The sequence below is a fragment of the Gekko japonicus genome, unplaced genomic scaffold (assembly GCF_001447785.1).
Source record: "Gekko japonicus isolate JY-2015 unplaced genomic scaffold, Gekko_japonicus_V1.1 scaffold2741, whole genome shotgun sequence".
NCBI lineage: Eukaryota > Metazoa > Chordata > Lepidosauria > Squamata > Gekkonidae > Gekko > Gekko japonicus.
In genome coordinates, this window is record NW_015159791.1 from 35,529 (window position 1) to 54,780 (window position 19,252).

Here is a 19,252-nt window from a genome sequence, read left to right on the forward strand (position 1 = left end):
CCGGAGGCTGCAGCTGGTGCAGAATGCGGCGGCTAGGCTGCTGATGGGCCTCCCCAGGTGGGAGCACATCAAGCCTGGGTTGAAGGCACTGCACTGGCTGCCTATAGCATACCGAATCCGCTTCAAAGTGCTGGTACTTACCTTTAAAGCCCTATATGGCCTGGGTCTGACCTACCTGAGGGACCGCCTTTCCCCGTATATACCCCCAAGAGCACTTCGGTCGGGGACCCAGAACCGTTTAGTGGTTCCAGATTCCCGAGAGGCACGTTATGCTGCGACAAGGGCTAGATCCTTCTCAGTGGCGGCCCCTACCTGGTGGAATGAGCTCCCGGAGGAGATCAGGGCCCTGTGGGATCTTATGCAATTCCGCAGGGCCTGCAAGACGGAGCTCTTCCACCAGGCTTTTATGTAGGGGCCGCCGCTCCCACCACCACCAACGGTGGAAATACCATCTCAGTTGGATCGCCCTTGATAGCCCGGCGGCAGGGTGCACTACATGGCGGCAAGACCAGCCGATTAGCTTGGACTAATACTGCCAGTATGATACAACTAATGCTGGCAGGGGTTATTTCCCGTGGGAGCCAACTGCAGAGTCAACTGCAGACCATCTTGGAACTTAAAGAACTTAAAGCACTTTATTATTATTATTAATAGTATATTACTGATTGTATTCTGTGATTTTATTGGATTTTAATGATTTTATGTTGGGCTTATGCCCCTGTAAACCGCCCTGAGCCCGCTTGCGGGGTAGGGCGGGGTAGAAATACCTAAATAAATAAATAAATAAAATAAATTCTGGACCAGTTGCGATTTCCAGGTCAGTCTCAAGGGTAGCCCTGAGTATTTCCCCAAACTCAGTGGAAGCTTCACAGATAAGCAGCCATTTTCATGGCGATCTCACAGTAAGACTGATGATCCTTAAGGAATCAGCCAAATTATCTACTACATTTATAGTCTGCCTTTCTCACTGAGACTCAAAGTAGATTACAAAAAAAGCAGTTGATCAGGCAGGCAAATAAGTTGTTTTCTAGCACCTTCATAGAACTGATACGGCCACATTGAATATCTCTTTGTTTTGTGGCAAAGGAAGAAATGTAACTAAATAACTGATGGTTTTATGCTGTTCTTAATTTGGCTTCTGTGTATCTTTTCTAGATTCATAAGCTATGTGACAGAGTAGCTTCCTCAACCTTACTTGAAGATCGCAGGGATGCTGTGCGGGCACTTAAGTCACTTTCAAAGGTCTGTATCTTTTGCCCTTTATATCATGTTTCAACAGCATGCAGAGTGTAGACTAGGACCATTTTCTGCTGTCTCTATCAAATGCACCAACCGTGTCTTGATAGTGTTGACCTAGAGTTTAGGTTATTGTAATGTGGTGTCCATGGACTGGCCTTGAAAACTGTGTGGAAGCTTCAGTTGGTACACAATGGTTTATACCAGTCTGGTTTATACCAACACAATCATATTACACCTGTGCTTTGGCATCTTCACTGATTACGTGCCTGTTCCTGGGCCCAATTCAAATCCAAGAGGCTTTAAAGTGCTCCGTGGCCTGGGACCCTCCTATCTAGTGGAATGCTTTTCTCTATATGATTCTGTGTGCTAATCAGCATTGTTAGGCACCTCTGTTTTGGTTGCTCCCTCTTTTCCAGCGGTCTGCTCATCTGAAGTCCATGTATGCCCATTTTCAGTGGCTGCGCCCACCCTTTGGGACAGCCTGCTGAATGTGGCAGGGTAAGCTCCCACACTCTCTTCCCCCCCCCCAAAAAAAGTGAAAGCAGAATTATTTTGACACCACTTGGTGGAAATAATAAATGATTTTCTCTGATTGACAACTGGTGGTGATATTTGTTTCCGGAGCTGCTGTTTTAACTTGATGTATAAGAACATAAGAGAAGCCAATATTGGATCAGGCTAATGGCCCATCTAGTCCAACACTCTATGTCACACAGTGGCCAAAAATACCAGGTGCCATCAGGAGGTCCAGCAGTGGGGCCAGTTACAACTGTGGTTTTAAATGTGTATGTTAACGCCCGCAAAGTCGTCATTGAGCAGCTGCCATAAGAGTGACGAGCAGAATAACATCTAAGCACTTTATGCTGGGAGCTGGAAACCCACCTGGAAGCATTCCTTCTGATTGAATTTTAACTGCCGCCAGCACTTTGTAATCTATTATTTTTCACTGTTATGTTTTAATTTGTATTATGTATGTTTTTATCATGTATTTATGTCGTTGGAAGCCGCCCTGAGCCTGCTTTGCGGGAAGGGCGGGGTAGAAACCTGACAATAAATAAATAAATAATTCATTTTAAATAAATAAATTAGGGTACAGTGTTCCTTTGTTTTAGTTGTTTTTCTTCAATTGTACAGAAATACCGCTTGGAAGTTGGGATTCAAGCCATGGACCATCTTATCCATGTTCTCCAGACAGATCGGTAAGCATTCAAGAGATGGGTGGGGCACTCTTCTGTATGACTGTTCCCCCGTTACACAATTCACGTTGCCATAGAAGTCAGACTAGTATGAAAATAACCATGGTGGCATTGGGATGTCACAGCCAAGCGTGGTTTGCTGAAAGCATCCTTCATTGCACAACCCCTGGGTAGTCTGCCAGGCGTCCACATCAGACCACGACCACCAGGTCGCCTGCTGCTGAGCTCCTTTCCCACCCCCAAGAAGCATTTTTGGATGCCATCCCAGGCTCCTTAGTGTTGCCCAACTGCTGGCAGAGGAACTTCACTATGTAGGCTGCCCATTGGCTGTGGCTCATGTGCAATAAATAGATAAGTTTTATTGTCTTAGCCATAGGCCATAACAAGTCACACCATGGTTGAGTAAAAAAATACACCAAACTATAAAATGACAAATGTTGGCACTAAAAAAATCCGTGACTGCATTAAATCCAACACTCATTCTACTTTACATTAAATACTAGGCTCATTCTGGTTTTCCTTGATGCGAAGGCAATTGGCGCCATTCTACTAGAAACATATAGTGGTCCAGGTCCAAGAGTAAAAATTTGACCAAATCCAGATCAGAGAGTCCATTACTTGGCGGAATAATAGGTATGATGTACCTTAACCTGGGAGCTTCATGCCATGGGCATCTCAAAATGTACTATATCATCTACTTCCCCCGTGTCACAAAGACAAAGTCTAAGGGGGGCAGGGATACCAAAAAAAGTCCAGTCCTGATCATTGAGGGTACGGATTGAAATCTTAAAGCCGTAGAAGCCAATCTTAATTCCAGGATGGTTAACTTCTCTAAATAGAGGGACCTGCAATGATCCCTTTTTAAAAACTTAAATAAGGGTGCCATAAGACAGTGCGCCAACACGTCCTGATCCATAAGCCCATCCTTTTTGAACACCCATTCTTTCCATTCCCGTGCTTGGGTTTTATTCCTTAATAAATCATCAGGAATTTTAAATTTTAGTTGAACTGAAGTCAAGTAGTCACCTAGACTCTTGGAGGCTTTCAAGCACACACTAAAATGTAAACCCCCCCAGGGAACCCTGGGGTCGTTCTAAGCATTTTCTCCAATAGGATAGAATTCTAACATTGACTCTGGCATTCAGTGACGTAATCCCCAGTTCAGCCCTCATTAATGCCACTGGCGCACCTCTTGGCAAAACAAGAATCCTCCTCATAAAATCTGTATTATTTCTAATGAGGACAATATCTGGTCTCCCCGACCCCAGCCCCAGATCTCTGATCCATATAGCATGGCTGGAATTATCTTACTCCCGTACAGTTTAAGAACTGTACAGTTTAAGAACCATGCCTCCTCCCTTCGAAAAATAGAACTTCAGTAGAGCCCCCAAATTCTTCATGGCAGCAGCTTTTAAAGATGTAAGATGACGGCACCAGAAGAGTTTCAGAGAAGGTTAAGCCCAGGTATTTACACGTACTGCATTGTTCGATCTGAGTGCCAAGAATGCTCCAGGTAGATTTCTTTGGGTGCTTCCTAAAAACCAGAACTTTTGACTTGGCATAATTTATTCGAAAGCCTTCGGCATTGCAATACTCACCCAATTTGTTCAGGAGTCTTCTCAAGTCAATCTTGGTTAAGGACAGAAGGACCATGTCATCTGCATACAGAAGGATTGGAACCTTATGTTGTCCAGTGGCTGGAGCCATATGTTCACTACCTTCTAAACTAGCGATTATGTCATTTAGATAGAGATTAAACAAAGTGGGGGCTAACACACAACCCTGTTTCACCCCTTTCCACACTTGGATGTCCTTAGTACATCGGCCTTCTCTCCCAACCTTAACCTTTATGTTGGTATCACAATGAAGCTGGCTAATCAGATGTACCAGCCATGGGTCAGTGTTGATGTTCAAAAGTTTCTGCCATAATCTACCTCTGTCTAAGGAGTCAAACACAGAAGCCAGGTCGATGAAGCCTGCATATAGGGCTTTTGTAGGGCCTCTGAAGCCAAGGTATATAGAGTTCGGCAGTGTTCGATGGTGGAGTGACCTTTTTTGAACCCTATTTGGAGAGGGTGGATTAAATTATTATCGATGACATAAGCCTCTTATTTATTTTTTAAATGCTTACTATATAATTTAGAGGCAATTGGCAACAAACTAATTGGCCTATGGTTGCCTGGGTGCAATAAATAGGCAGGGCAGCTTCAAGCCAGTTAAGCCGCCTCCTCCTTTTTTCTACCTCCTGCTTTCTACCTTATACTGTCTTATTCAGAAATGAGAGGTTTTGTGTAGCTCTTCCCCCCTGCTTCTTGTCATTCCACCATGTTTTCCAACTTAGTTTTCTCTCAGAAATTAAGTAAAACATCGACAAAAGTACATAGTCATCATGGCCTCACTTCAAATATAAGGGAAGGGGTTGGGGGAGCTCTGTAGGGTGGAAGGTATAGCAGTAGGTCAGGTGTGAACTGTTTGATTACGACCATGTTTTGTGTAGGACAAGTTAGATCGTGTATGCTGTCAAAGTGAGTGAAAGCATGTGACTGGGATTTTGATTTATGAATTCTTATCCTGCCCCTCTTCCAAAGAGCATCGGGGAGCACATAACAACCCTGTGAGGTAGGCCAGGCTGAGAGACTGACTGGCCCAAGGCAACGCTCCCTCTAAACTGTGGAGTCTTGTGAGCAAAAATTCTACTTTGGGAGCTACTGGCATTAAAGTTGTGAGCAGGCGATTTGGCTGCTGCATAAATTAGTTTGCTCTAGAGCCCTCCTTCCTGAGCTAAGACAAAATATGTGTGAGCTGGAGGCTAAAAAACCGTGAGCTAGCTCGCACTAACTCGGCTTAGAGGGAACACTGGCCCCAGGTGACCCAGAGAGCTTCGTGGTAGAGTGAGAGATGGAGCTGGGTCCCTCTCGTTCCTCTGCTGAGGAGGACCTGCCTGCCTCAGGGGTTTGTTTGCTGAGGGACTGGCAAGACACGTGTCACAACCTGCTGCTGCTGCTGCTGCTGCTGAGGAGGAGGAGCCAGTGATGGGTGGCGGTGTTCTGCAAGGGTCCGGCTTGAGTCGAGAGCCACAACGGGATCGCTCTGGCAGTGGGTCCTCCTGCTCTTTCAGAAGTCCAGGTGGCACTGACGGTGCTCTCGCCAGGGTGAGGCGAGACAAAAGAGATACTGGGAGGCGGTCATGTTGTTCCCCACTCTTGGCACACGAGGGATCTGCCGTCCAGGGTGTTCTTCTCCCCCCCACCCCACCCCGCCATGGCATCTGGATGAAAGTGAGGGCGCAGTAGTCCGTTGTCACTCGTCCTCCCCCCTAAAAGATGAAAAGCAGAGCTGCTGTTCTCATGCTGAGGACAACTGGCAGCTCGATCCTCTGTGTGTCTCCTAAGACATTAACCCAGCTGAATTCAGGGACTTTTGCTCCCAGATCAGTGTGCCAGCAGCAGATTCAGGCTGCCACCTGGCAGTCCCAGCCCTTGGCAACACTTGGTCTGTCTTTCAGCCCAGTCATGGCAGTCAGAGTCCTGAAGCCCCTCAGTTCTGTGGTAGTGAAGAGCCTGAGCTGTCTGCTGGGAAGTCCCCCGTCCCCCCTTCATGCCTCATCTTTCAGCCGTCAAGGAGACTAGCAAGGGATTTGTGTTCAGGCGCTGCCCTCACAGTGCCCCCCCCCTTTCCTGTGTGGCGGATGCAAAGATTTTTATAGCAGTGGGACTTCGTCAGCTGCCACACCTCCCTTACATTTATTTATTTATTTTATTTATATCCCGCTCTCCCCAAACGGGCTCAGGGCGGCTAATAGAAGAGGCATATGCCATAATCCAACAACTAAGAACAGAATAAAACAATCCATCATGAACAAAGTGCCGGTGCTCTAGAGATGGGGTTCCATTCCCTTACCTCCCATCCTCCAAAACAAGCATGGGCTGCAACACTGTCCAGATAGTTTGCTGGCCCCCCAACTGCCTACAAGAAGCACATGGAGAGAGAGAACTCCAGAATCTATCCCCCCCCCGGTTCCTCACAGATCGTCATTTATATTGATGAACACATTGACAAAAGATCATAGAATCACAGAGTTGGGACCATCCAGGCCATCTAGTCCAACCCCCTGCTGCTCAATGCAGGATCAGCCTACAGTATCCCTGACTAGGGTTTGTCCAGCCGCTGCTTAAAGACTGCCAGTGAGGAGGAGTTCACCACCTCCCTGGGCAGCTGATTCCACTGTTGCACAACTCTTACTGTCAAAAAGTTTTTCCTAACATCCAGCTGGTACCTTCCTGCCCTTAATTTAAACCCATCATTTCAAATGCCAACAGGAACAGCTCCCTGACCTCCTCTGACAGCCCTTCAGATACGTAAATGGAGCGATCCTGTCCCCGCCTCAACCTCCTCTTCTCCACACTGAACATTCCCAAGAAGTCCCTCAGCCCTTCCTCAGAGGGCTTGGTCTCCAGGGCCCCGATCATCCTTGTCACTCTTCTCTGCACCTGCTCCAATCTGTCCACCTCCCTTTTGAAGTGAGGCCTCTAGAACTGCACACAATACTCCAGGTGTGGCCTGACCAATGCAGTGTACAGCAGGACTATGACATCTTGCCATTTGGATGTTATGCCTCTGTTGATAAAGCCCAATATTGCATTAGCCTTTTTTGTCACTGCATCACACTGGCTGCTCATATTTAACTTTCAGTCCACCCTTACCCCAAGGTCTTGTTCACACACACTGCTACTCAGAAGCATATCCCCCATCCAGTATGCGTGTTCCTCATTTTTGTTACCCAGATGTAGAGCTTGGCACTTATCCTTGTTAAATTGCATCTTGTTCACATCCACCCACTTTTCCAGTGTGTTCAGTTCTTGTTGAATTCTGTCTCTGTCTTGTGGTGTGTTTGCTGCTGCTCCCAATTTAGTGTCATCTGCAAATTTAATGAGTAGCCCGCCCAGAACCGAGCCCTGTGGCACCCCACTGGACACCTCCCTCCATTCAGATGAAATGCCATCGACAACTACTCTCTGAGTGCGGTTCTCCAACCAGTTCCGTATCTACCTAACTGTCCAGTCCTACAGTCCTCTAGTTTACCCGTCAAAACATAATGGGGAACGCTGTCAAAAGCTTTACTAAAATCCAGAAAACTAAACATCAACCTCATTCCATTGATCCAGTAAGCTCTTCACTCAATCAAAGAAGGAAATGAGATTGGTCTGGCAAGACCTGTTGGGGACAAATCCGTGCTGACTTCCCCAGATCACCAAGCTGTCCTTTAGATGCTCACAGATCGATCCCTTTAAAATCTTCCGTGGGACGGAGGTCAGGCTGTCTGGCCTGTAGTTTCCTGGGTCATCCCTCCTCCCTTTTTTGAAAATTGGGATCATATCTGCCCTCCTCCAGTCTTGTGGCACGTCTCCTGTCCTCCAAGAGGTCTGGAAGAGGATGGACAAAGGCTCTGCAAGCTCTCTAGAAAGTTCTTTGAGCACTCTTGGGTGCACGCCATCTAAATCTAAATGTTTGTTCCCACGTATTAAGAGTCTGTACTTGTCCTTCTGTTTGCAGTTCAGATTCTGAAATAATTGGCTATGCTTTGGACACGCTCTACAATATCATATCTAATGATCTGGAAGAAGAGGAACAAGGTGAGCCCTTTCTTTTCCCATCTATCCTTTCTTTAACCGCCCTTACACTGAACTTGGCTTATTCATTTATCAGTAACAGAAGGAAAAAACCCAAACACCTGGGTTGGATTGTACAGGCATTCCACTGCAGAGGTAGTTCTTTCTCTGCCTTCCTCAGCAGGCTTCTGTGACCCAGGAAGAAACTGTTGCTGGTGTAACAACAAAAAGTCTGTGTGGCAGTTTTATCCCCTGGCATTCTGTTCATCTGGCCTGCTTGTCAACATTGCCTTTTCTGTGGCCCTGACCGTCCAGAATGCTCACCTGCCAGATTGATCAGCCAGTGAATCTTTTTTTTACCGTTTTCCTGTGCCAGCTGTAACATTATTTGGATGGATATTAACTTCAGAGAAGGGGAAGAAAAGATTGGTTTGTGGCATAGTACAGCATAACCTTTTTACAAGAGTCAGCCAGTCTGTCTGTCTCTCTCTCTCTCGCTCGCTCAGTGTGTAACCTGTGTAGCAGGATGGTGGTGATGCATTTCCACTGGGAAGGGCAGCAGAAATGGCCTTGCTGTCAGAGTATGTTTCCAGTGTACAAATCTTCTGTTCCAGAGCTAGAACCACAAAACGCAAAATGTAGCAAATGAATAGGCTTCCCCCAGATGCTCTCTTTCGGAGAAATTACATGTTCCTGTGTTTTCAGGAATAAATAACCAGAACCAATTCGCAGCTTAACCAATACGAAGTAGGGAGCAGAATTAGCGGTGTTCAAATGTAGAGAATTAAAGAGAGCTCTAGAGTTGAAGGGGTAGAATGTCCAGCTTGGCATGGGCTCTTCTGCACAGAAACCAACAGTATTGGCTCTCCTTTAGTGTATAGTTGTCAGTATTTTTTGTGAGACGGGCTGCTTTGGTAGGCAGTTGCTCTTTTTAATAACTACTGTAGTAGGAAGTGGCCACCTCTGAAAGTCTCTTGCCTTGTAAACGCTGCAGGGTCACCATCAGCCAGCCGCCACGTGGCAGCCCGTCCCGCCACCACCACGGCTGCTCTTCCCACTTATGGAGCTCTTTGTGCAGAATCACAGGCTTTTCATAATATATTCAGTAGTGGATGTTTTCTGCAAACCAGGGCCTTTCCTTAGGATTGTAGAAAGATCTGGTTTCTTCTGTCCACAGCTCCAGTCTCTGAATTAAGTGTATGCAGATGGGGCCGTGTTGAGGATTTAGATATCTTGGTGATAATTCTGGTATCTTTGGTAAACATATACATCATATTTTCAAGGGTCTATTTATTATTTAAATGTCGATAATATCGATCACAACTAATATGGCATAATGTGTGTAACAATACACTGAGCGTTCAGTATTTTCAGTGTTACATAATTTAACTGCATATCCAAATATGAAGCTGTATCTGTCCAAATAACACTTTATTTTCTTTACAACAAAGTTTGTGCTTTCTTTTTTCAAGTTTGATTCCCCCCCCCCCACCTCCCGGATGACAAAAGTGGAGATGGTACTTCTGCCAAGATAGTCTTGGGCCAGCCGTTTCCAGCTCCCTCTGCACTACTGGGTGTATTTACTGTTTTGGTTGTGACAAATTAAGACATTTTTATGCTTTTAAATTTCATAAATATGCCAAATAACATAGTTTTATATGCTAAGTTTTTAAACATGCTTTTGATGTTAAAGTAGTAAAATAAGCTTAGGCATGGTAAGAAAATAAGTATTAAATGATTCCTGTTTTTCTCCAAATGCCATTTTTTTTCTGGGGGAAGGAAACAAACTTCATAATTTCTGGAAATTTTACCTCTCTAGCTGCAGTTAGAGGATTAGTCTCCCCCTGTATTCTATGAGCAGATTTTCTTGAGTATTCACCCCTCTATTTCCTGTGTTAGAAACTATTTTAAACTGTCATAGTGACATGAAGGGTTCCACTAAACCAGTTATCTTGGTGCTTCTAATGTCCTGGCCCCACTGGTGGACCTCCGGATGGCACCTGGTATTCCTGGCCACTGTGTGATACAAAGTGTTGGACTGGATGGACCTTTGGCCTGATCCAACATTGGCATCTCTTATGTTCTTATGTAGAGATTAATTTTTAAGTTGGCACCAGTTTTTGCTTCACCCTCATATGAGTAACTTAATTTGCTTCTACAGCTTAAAGTAATGCTTTGTTAAAAGTGTTCTGGGTATTCCTCTGCATCAGACAGGGCTGTCTTCGAAATTAAGAAACAGTCTGCCTGCACTAGTCACGAGCAAGCTGATTTCCTAGGGGGAAATGTAATTGAGAGATGTGAATTCTTCGGCCTGTACAAACTGTATGTGAATTTGTAAGCAAATCTTGGACTCTGAGTCCTTTTTCGCTGATGTTTGTGGGAAGGAGCAAAGAGCTATGCATTGTGCTGAAGCCTTGGCCACAGGAAACACTGCTCTGCCCTCAGTCTCCGGTTTCTGTACTTGAGCCATGCATCACCTACATTTTTTTAACAGAAGCATTACCATTTTAAGAGTTAGAAACTGGCTTATGCTGGTATTTCCCAGAACCGTGCATATGGCACTGCGAGTGTTTTAACAAGCAGCATCTTAAACTCATGAATGCTCATGCCCTGTCACAAATCTGTTCATTATTAAATCTTTTTCTCTTCTAGATTTCTTAAATGATTTTTTTTCCTCTTAGCATACAGCAACATTTTTTCATTCTTTTTTCACGCCATCATACTTGAGAATATCTTTTATGCTGACTGCAAACTGAAATTGTATGAAAATGTTGATGCAGAGTCTAGCTTCTCTTTTTAAATTCAATTCCTTGTATCGATAGGCCCAAGAAAGAAAACATTTGACTGTGCAGAAATCATCCCTGGCTGCAGTGTCCTCTTAATTGTAGTATTCATTCTTCAGAAGAAATTTTCCTGATACTTTGACAGTTAATGTGATGCTGAGCATCTTTTAAAGACCTTTTTTCATGAATTCTGTTAAATGCTGATGGAGGGAATGTAGGGCATGTTCTTAAAACTGTTGACTTTGTGAGCAGCAACACTTCAGTTGTTGACCTGTTATTAAGAGGATGGTGATGCTGAATTGTTTTAACAAAGCAACTGTGTTTACCAGTGTTAAGTGGTTAGAGTTAATCTAAGCATTTGTACAAAATTTAGTAGGTCCTGCCAGAATGTAATAGATACCTCCCAAAATGGAATGAGGGATTGGGCAGGGGAAAAGAGAAGCGAAACACAAATTCAGGGACGCTGAAGATGTACACTGTACACTGTACACTGATGGCGGTACAGTTGTGTGATGGACGGGATCAGTGGTCCCATCTAGACTGATAGAATTTGCCAGTGGCTGATTCTTTTTATTTCCATTTGGAGACTGTGAAATAGGATAACAGTCTCTCACAGGAAGTCTGTGCAAAACCCCAGGGTGGCAAGACTGGGAAGAAGTCTGTGGCGTCCTGGGCTGAGGCTGGGCCTCCAAATGGTGTTGAGTTAAATACGTTTGGGAATGTCTGAAGTAAACTAATATAATAACCAGATTTCATCTTTGAAATTAGTTTTAAACTGCTAACTGATCTTTTGTGTAACATTTCCTCATGTTTGAATTTCTCTCTTTTATCTGCATTTACAGATGATTCTGAAGGTAAAACAAACTGAGTTTTTGTCAGCATGGTGTGTCTTACTCATATTTCCAAGCATTAACTGGCTTGCATTCACACATTTGAAAAGGGATACTGTGAAGATGTTTAAAAATATTATCTAAGCTCTAGTATAATACAGTTTTGGTCGCTTTAAACTGAGAAGAATTATGTAACTGATAGAGGTGATGGGGAGGGATATGTAGCAGTGTTAATTACTGAACTGAAAGATCTCAATTATTGCTCCGTTGGTTTAAGATACTTATATCCCACCTTATCCGCCTTTACTCAGGGTGGCTAACAAAGGATCAACGAGTGGGAAATGGGGAGAGCACAGCCGAACTGTCAAGCAGCCCAATAAAAACACAGCCAGATCTGCAAAAACAATTGATCCTGAGCTGAGTTCAGCTAGAAAAGGGGATGAGAGAGCAGATGGCATTCAGAAATAAGTTCTTAATATGTGCTTAATTTACAAAAAAAAATATCTATTGAAGGAATTTGGGCTTCCACATTGACTCTTTTACAGTGTCCTTTTTAATGCTGTGTACATGAGCATGCTTCATCTCATCTGTTTTCATAGATTTTCCCTGCTTAACATTATTTAGGGTTTCCAGGTTTACTAAAATAACTGAGCAAACATCATATAATTTGAAGAAATTATCTATCAGGCTATACTTAGTGAATAATTTAAAAACTGATCTTAAATTTTTTGTTGGAGTGTTGTTTTAATGACGGGATACATTTATAAACTACTTAATACCATTCTTAATATTTATGTGCATAAGTGTTAAAATGTTGCTTGACTAATACCATAGCTCTTCTGTCACTGTGCATGTATTTGCAATTCAAAATATTCCTAGAATCCGTCTTTTGGTCACTTAATTTAATGTTTTAGAACAGTGGTTCCCAACCTTTTCAAGTATGAGAACCCCTTTTTAACATCAAAATTTTTTTTCAAATCCCCACATTCATAGTAGTTGTACTATTAGTTTCCATTCACTGAGGAAGATCAAAATAACTGTGCTTAATTTGCAGTAACTCTGCAGGCCCCCAGGTTGGGAATCACTCTTTTAAAAGGTTCAGGACTCTGTTTGTCAACATGTGGCATAGGTGATGAAAAACGTGGATTGTTTTAATGACCATAACTTTAATCTTTCTTCCCTCCCCCATCAGCTGCTGTTTAGAGATGTTCTGCTGCTGAACACAGACATTCAGTGTGGCTATTATGGCTGACAGCTGTTTATTTATTTATTAAATTTGATTTACTAGGCCACCCTTTCCTGTTGATAAAGCTACCTCCTTAAACTTCTCTACTCCCTTTTTGAAGCCACTGAAGTTTACAGCTGTCACCAGTATCTTGTGGCATTGAATTCCATGAGTTAGTTATGCATCATGGAAAAAATATCCCCTTTTTTTTTGGTCTGTTCTGAATCTGCTACCTTTCAACTTCATTTGGTGACCCTCAGAACTAACTTACATTGTAAGAGGAAGAAAACAATCCCCCCCCCCCGCCCGCTGCCATGTGTAATTTCATTAACCTCTGAGCTCTTTATCTATCTTGCCATTCCTGGCAGGCAAAGCAAATAGCTGTCTCCTTGTAGCAATGCAGCTGCATTCTCCCTGAGACTCGTATGCATTTTATGGCTGTCTTGTTCCCTGGGAGAGCAAGCGGCTATCAGACTCCCCGAAATTCCCTGGTGAGCTTTGTTGCACCTTCCTGACATCCCTGTGATCATGAAACCTGCCTCCAGCCATGTCCTAACTAAATGCCTCCAAGGGGGGGGGGCGGGGGGAGGATCACAAACTCAGCATAGATTTCACTGAGCAGGCACAGGTATGTTCCATCTTTCCTCCGCTGCCAAAAAGCTGCTGGCCGTGACCAGGCTAAACACCTGCAACAAAGGAGACACAGAAGCTGACCCCAGATCTCAGTCATCTGTTCCCTTCTCTTCTCCCTCTCTGGTCCTCATGCTGCCGAACTCCTTCTTTTGTGAGCACTGTCCGCTTAATCCTCCTCTCTGATTCCTGTTGCTTAATCAGCTGCCAGTCTGGAAGAGTGTCTGTTTTCCTCTTGTGGCTTCCTGCTTTGTTTGCAAAGGGTTGAGGGAATCTGTGTTGATTGTATCTGCCATATAATCCCATCTATCTGCTTGTTGATACACTAAGAGACTTTCAGAAGACTGTTGAATCAGGACTTCCCTTTGAAGAAGCCATGTTGATTTGTGTTTGATAGAGATTGTTCTCTCTTCTTAATTATTATCTTTAACAATAATTTACAGTCATGTACCTGGCAGAAATGTGTAGCTTTTTTGGGGGGCCCTGCCCCCAGTGCCCATGATTCCACCTCGTTTCTTGCTGTAATGCTTGGAAGGCTAGATTCCAAGCAGCCAATTCATCCTTTGTGCAAACTGGAGTCCTTCCCAGACGGGTGCCTGGTTCTCTCTGTTCTGCCTGGGTTTGCTTGTGTGCCAGATGCAGCAGCACCTCCCCCTGGAGCAAGGAGCCTGAGGGTGGGCATATAGGGTACACATGGGAAAGGCGGCGGAGGTAGGAAGAAAGGTGTGGGGTTTACCTAGAAGTTTAACAATGCAGTGTCGTCTCAGGTTTTCCATCCTGAATGGAGTGTGGAGGTTCTTTTCTAGCTGACAGCCTGCAACAGGAATTTGTCAGAGAGAATTTGCCCCTTCAGACATCAAGCTTGCATGCACCTTTGAATCAGGCTTGAGTAGGAACCTTCCCCACACAGAGGTGCTTCTAGGGAAGGCAAATCTACCCAAACCCTTAACTGTGAGACAAAACACACTTCAGCTTTTCCTTATCTGCTTGGAGTAATTAGATTTTCTTTGCATTAGTTGCTTAAATTAATTAAATCTTGCCAGTCTCTGATATTTATGTGGCCCAATTTTGACTTAAGTTCATGCCTATAATTGAAATGGAAGGCAAGCTGTGAGAAGCCTTAGGGCATAGCTAGACTTGTGCATTCAGTGGAGATGTAATGTGCCTCGTGCTGTTGGCGATTGTGGGCAGCAGTTTTCTGTGATGGCTGTTAGGTCTGCTTCACTATAGGTGTCTTCAAGAAGCTAGAGGGTAAATCTGGTCAAAACCTTAACTAATCAGGTAATGAAAAAGTTTATAGCAGCTTTTGTATTCTCTTCCATCACATGTGAGAATTGTTTTAGTAGTGCTCAATGAATCACAAAAGCCAATACCTGGCCAATAATTTTTCTTGTATCGTTTTGCCTTCTGTAATCTGTAAAATCACTAGGGGTTGGCACAAACCACTTTTTTGCAGTTCAGTTTGTGGTTCATGGCTGATTATAGAAGTCAGATGGGTGACCTGTAAGGAATTGTGGGGACTCCCACCTGCTTTCAGGTCTAGTGTTGCTAGTTTGGGTTGCCTGTCAATCAAGTATGGATGAGGTCTTCAGCGTTGTAACACTGACTGTTTCCTGGAGCTTAGGTTGCCAGATATTTCCTAGAGCTTGGGTTGCCAGGGATGAAATATTACATGTCCCAAACTCAGCCGTTCAAGGATGGAGGAGTATGTCTGTCTTTGGGGGAAAGTGGATGAACACAGAACAACTGTGAGGTCTTGGGTCAGAGCATAGTGTAAGGCTGTGGATGGAGGTGCGTAGCTCCTATTCTGCTGTGTGGTCAGTCTGCAAAGTCCCTCCCCCTGCACCCAGGAAAAAATGAACCAGCTACAGGCAATGTTTCTGGAAATTTTGAAGCCATGGGCAAAAAAATCAGAAATTGAAACATGCAAAACTGACTTCTGTGAAACCAAGATTATTTTCCTGGTGTAATAACAAAAAGCATACCATTTATAATGGGCACATAAAACTCTATTAATTGGCATATTTACAGACTTGAAAGGTATAGATGTTTTAGATTTCTACAAGCAATGTTGAAAGTACGTCCAATGCTAGAACGAGAAAGAGCAGCAAACCACTGCAAGCTATGCTACCTTAGCACACATCACTCATTTCAAGGAAATTTTTTTTTAGAGCACCTTAAAATGTCCCAGCTTTTCCATTTAATTTTTTTAATAAGCCCTGTAGGGGAATCCCCCCCCCCCAAATACAGCTCATGATTGGAGGTGATCCAAACACCTGGTCTCAGGGGTCCGTGCTTGAGTAACTTTCAGGCTGCTGGACTGTTATAATACGTAGTTCGTGGTGCTGCTTTTGAAGAATCCTCAGCAGTGTCCAGCTGGTCCAAGCCACAGTGGATCTGAGCACAGTTCTCTGGTCCTCAAAGATATTTGCTGACTTCCAGTTTCTCCCAAATAGTTGTCAGGTATTCCAATAACTCAGCACCAACACACAGGACCGAAGTAGGTTCAGTTTATTGATTAGAGTAATGGACACTCCATGAACTTCTGTGTCAGGATGGAATAACATAAAATTAGCGGGCTAAGCAGTTATACCCCAATCATACAAGACCCCCTGATGAGTAGAGGCCAATGAGCAAACACCTGCAAGCACGGGGAAAAGCTAATGGACCCAGTGAGGGCGGGAGCCTGGCAAAGGAGGCAGGCGGGAGACTGGCGAAGGAGGCAGGACGGAGGAACCCGGCGCTCAAGGCCACGGAGGGAGAGATAACAAAGCAACGGGGAGAAGACGGCTGCAGGGGAAAGCGGGGGGTGGGCGAAGCGCAGGCGCACAGGCCACACGTGAGACATCCCGTGGCAGTGCCAGCCGACAACCGTGGTGCGTGGACCTTGGAGTCCCTGACCCTTCAGAGCTCCTAATCTTTTGCAAGGGCTGCCTTCTTCCACATGGACCTTCCTGTCTGTTGCAGTCATCAGGGGACTCCCACCTGCAAAGACTAGTAGGCAACTGCTGTGTTTGTGGAACTTTCCCCTAATAGCATAATTAAAATATCTGTTCCTAGTTTTTGAAATCTTGTAAACAGGTTATATTTAAGCTGAAATCCCACTGCATTTGCTCTTGACAAAAAAATTTAAACTGACTTGAGGCTGAACTGTAACCATGTTTTCTTTAATTGTACAGAAGAAAATTCACAGAAGCAAACGGAAGACCTTGAAAGTCAATTTACAGAAATTTTCATTAAGCAGCAAGAAAATGTCACTCTTCTGTTGACCTATTTAGAAGTGAGTATTTCCTTAGTCTTGATGTCAGAACAGGCAAGATTCTCGGAGATCCATTTTGGCAGGAACAGGCGGTGTTGTTGGGGGGGGGGGCACCTTCCTTAGTTGCTTAACCGCTGCACTTCGTTTAGTCTTCATAATAGTCCTGTGGGCTAAGCTTGGCTGAGAGGGGGCGACCGGCCCACGGCCACCTGGTGAGTGAGTTCACTTGGCAGGAGAGGGTCTCCCCGGTCCTAGTCCAACACTCCCGTTCACTGCACCACCCTGGCTCCATGGTGTGGACAATCCAGATCTGGTTCTGTTACGTAGGGCTTGTTCAAAATGACGTTGGTTGTGAAATACGGTGGATCTTCAGGGCTCACGCGCAACACTGTGTGTTTGCAGGAGTTTGATTTCCATGTTCGGCGGCCTGGAGTGAAGCTTCTGACAGCGCTGTTAAAGCAGCAGGGCCCCCAAGTGCAGCAGGTCATACTAGTCAGCCCTATGGGTAAGTAGGGTTGCCTGGAACTTCAGCAAGATATACACCTGGGCTAATTTAATATAGCTAATTTAATTACTTGAATGGCAACACCCACTTCAAAACAGACTTGCCAGGGACGGGGAGGGGCTGTGCAGCGCTGCCCTTTGAGCCTGTGTTTCGTGAGCGGGCCCTAGCCTGAATCCCGGCCGTCTTCAGTGAAGGAGAGGGCAGCAGAGCCAGATCCTCCTGAGGTTTTTGAGCCAGGCGGGACTGGACGGGGGCGGCTGGAGGCCTTGACTGTCTGTCAGGCAGCTTCACAGGCACGGCAGATCTCCTGTAGCGGCTTTCTTTTTCAGGTGTCTCAAGGCTGATGGACCTACTGGCAGATTCTAGAGAGGTTATACGGAATGATGTAAGTAATCAAGCTTTAAAGACAGCTGATCGTCCTTTTGCCAGTGAAACCACCCATTCCTTCCTCTTCAGCAGCTGTGCTCTGAAGAGCAGTTTGTGACATGAACTGCTTCCACTGCATGGGTACAGCCTTTCTTGTGTATCTCCTACAGCAGTCTGTGCCCCTTCCGGGACCTTAAGACAGTGTATACATGGGTCAGACTTAGTACTGTATTTCCCAGAAGTGGAAAAGGGCAAAGGGCATTGAAACTGTACACTTACTTAGAATAAAAGCAACAGTATAAAAGAAAAGATACAGAGCAAATTCAAAACTAAGCAGTTGGTCTAGCAGAATATTTATTTGTTTATTTAAAATGTTACATTTTGCCTTTCCTGGTGGTTTAAGGCAGCTTATGATAATAGTGAAAACATTTTCAATTTAAAACCAAAAATAACGTTGCAAACCCCAGTATCACGTATGCGCAGAGGGAGTTAGGGCACAGTCCATTCCATTGGACCTGGGCTTGGGGGGAGGGACAACTGAAGAATGTAAAGTGTGCTCTGCCTGTCCTATTCAAGGGTAGCCCCGTGGTCTAGGAATCCTTGAAGATGGGTGGGGAAACAGTCTTTGGAAGAGGCATTTTGTGTCTGGTTCCCAAGGATGCCCAAATACAAATTGCTTTGTTTTTAGTTGTATTCTAGTCTCTTTAGCACAATGTAGCAAATAACTATGAGAAAGGTTCACTGAAATGAAGCAGTGAAGGAAGTTACTGAGTGTGGAGTTTTAACTCATCTTTCATTTATAGTGTTGTTATTTTGGTGTCAGAAGTGTGCTAGATGCTAAAATCTTTTATAGAAATATAGGTCCTATCAGCTATGCTAATAAGTGTCCTTTTACATTACCTGTGCAAATTAAAGAATGATAGTTTGAAAGAACAACAATACATCTTCATTTCCTTATGAGTGAGGCAGAAGAGACAATTCTGATGGGAGCATTTTATTAGACCAGCTAGTTGCTAAACATTGTATTCAACCTGAGACAGAATAGGCCTTCTCTGACTTACAGACCCTGTTCTGCCAGCTGTCAGACTCTTTGACAAAGTTACTCTCAACAACACTCACCAGAGGTGATTTGTTTATTGAACAATAAAGATGCTCCAAGCTAGGAATGGTGTCGAGTCAGAACTGAGGTTCTGGTGCGAAACCCCCCCAATTATACATGGTTCAAAGGTAGTCCCCTCCAATCACACTGGCCATTCATTCCCACCTAACCAGCATACTTCCAAAGCCACACACCTGTAAATCACCCTTTTGTTATCTAAGCTAATGCAGTAAGTACAGACACAGACCAAGGCCATCTGGCCGTCATCCCTGGGAAAGGGAGGTATCTTCAGAAATGTTGCATGAGATGGATTGCCCTACAATAAAGCCATTCTCGCTCACACACATTCACACTCCCCCCTCCTTTGGAATTTCCCCAAACAACATGGCAAACGAGGCATCGAGTTTGACATTCTGCCCCCCCCACAACTCCTCACACACGCTCACACTCACACACCGGTTTAAGGGGGTGTCGTTTATGAAAAGCGCGTACTAATTTGGAAGCGTTAACA

General features: G+C 44.5%; 1 protein-coding gene across 5 annotated transcripts in view; it reads left to right on the forward strand.

Annotated features, from left to right (window-relative positions):
* USO1 (USO1 vesicle transport factor) overlaps window positions 1-19,252 on the forward strand; it is a 97,466-nt gene that overhangs the window by 24,841 nt on the left and 53,373 nt on the right. For 3 of the 5 annotated variants that reach the window (XM_015407294.1, XM_015407262.1, XM_015407279.1), the window contains exons 2-8: window positions 1,156-1,242; window positions 2,374-2,438; window positions 7,989-8,068; window positions 11,670-11,681; window positions 16,692-16,792; window positions 17,174-17,276; window positions 17,606-17,661. In XM_015407294.1, coding sequence (XP_015262780.1) covers window positions 1,156-1,242; window positions 2,374-2,438; window positions 7,989-8,068; window positions 11,670-11,681; window positions 16,692-16,792; window positions 17,174-17,276; window positions 17,606-17,661 — 504 coding nt within the window. The remainder of the gene's footprint in view (window positions 1-1,155; window positions 1,243-2,373; window positions 2,439-7,988; window positions 8,069-11,669; window positions 11,682-16,691; window positions 16,793-17,173; window positions 17,277-17,605; window positions 17,662-19,252) is intronic. The other 2 variants (XM_015407270.1, XM_015407284.1) reach the window with 1 other exon arrangement.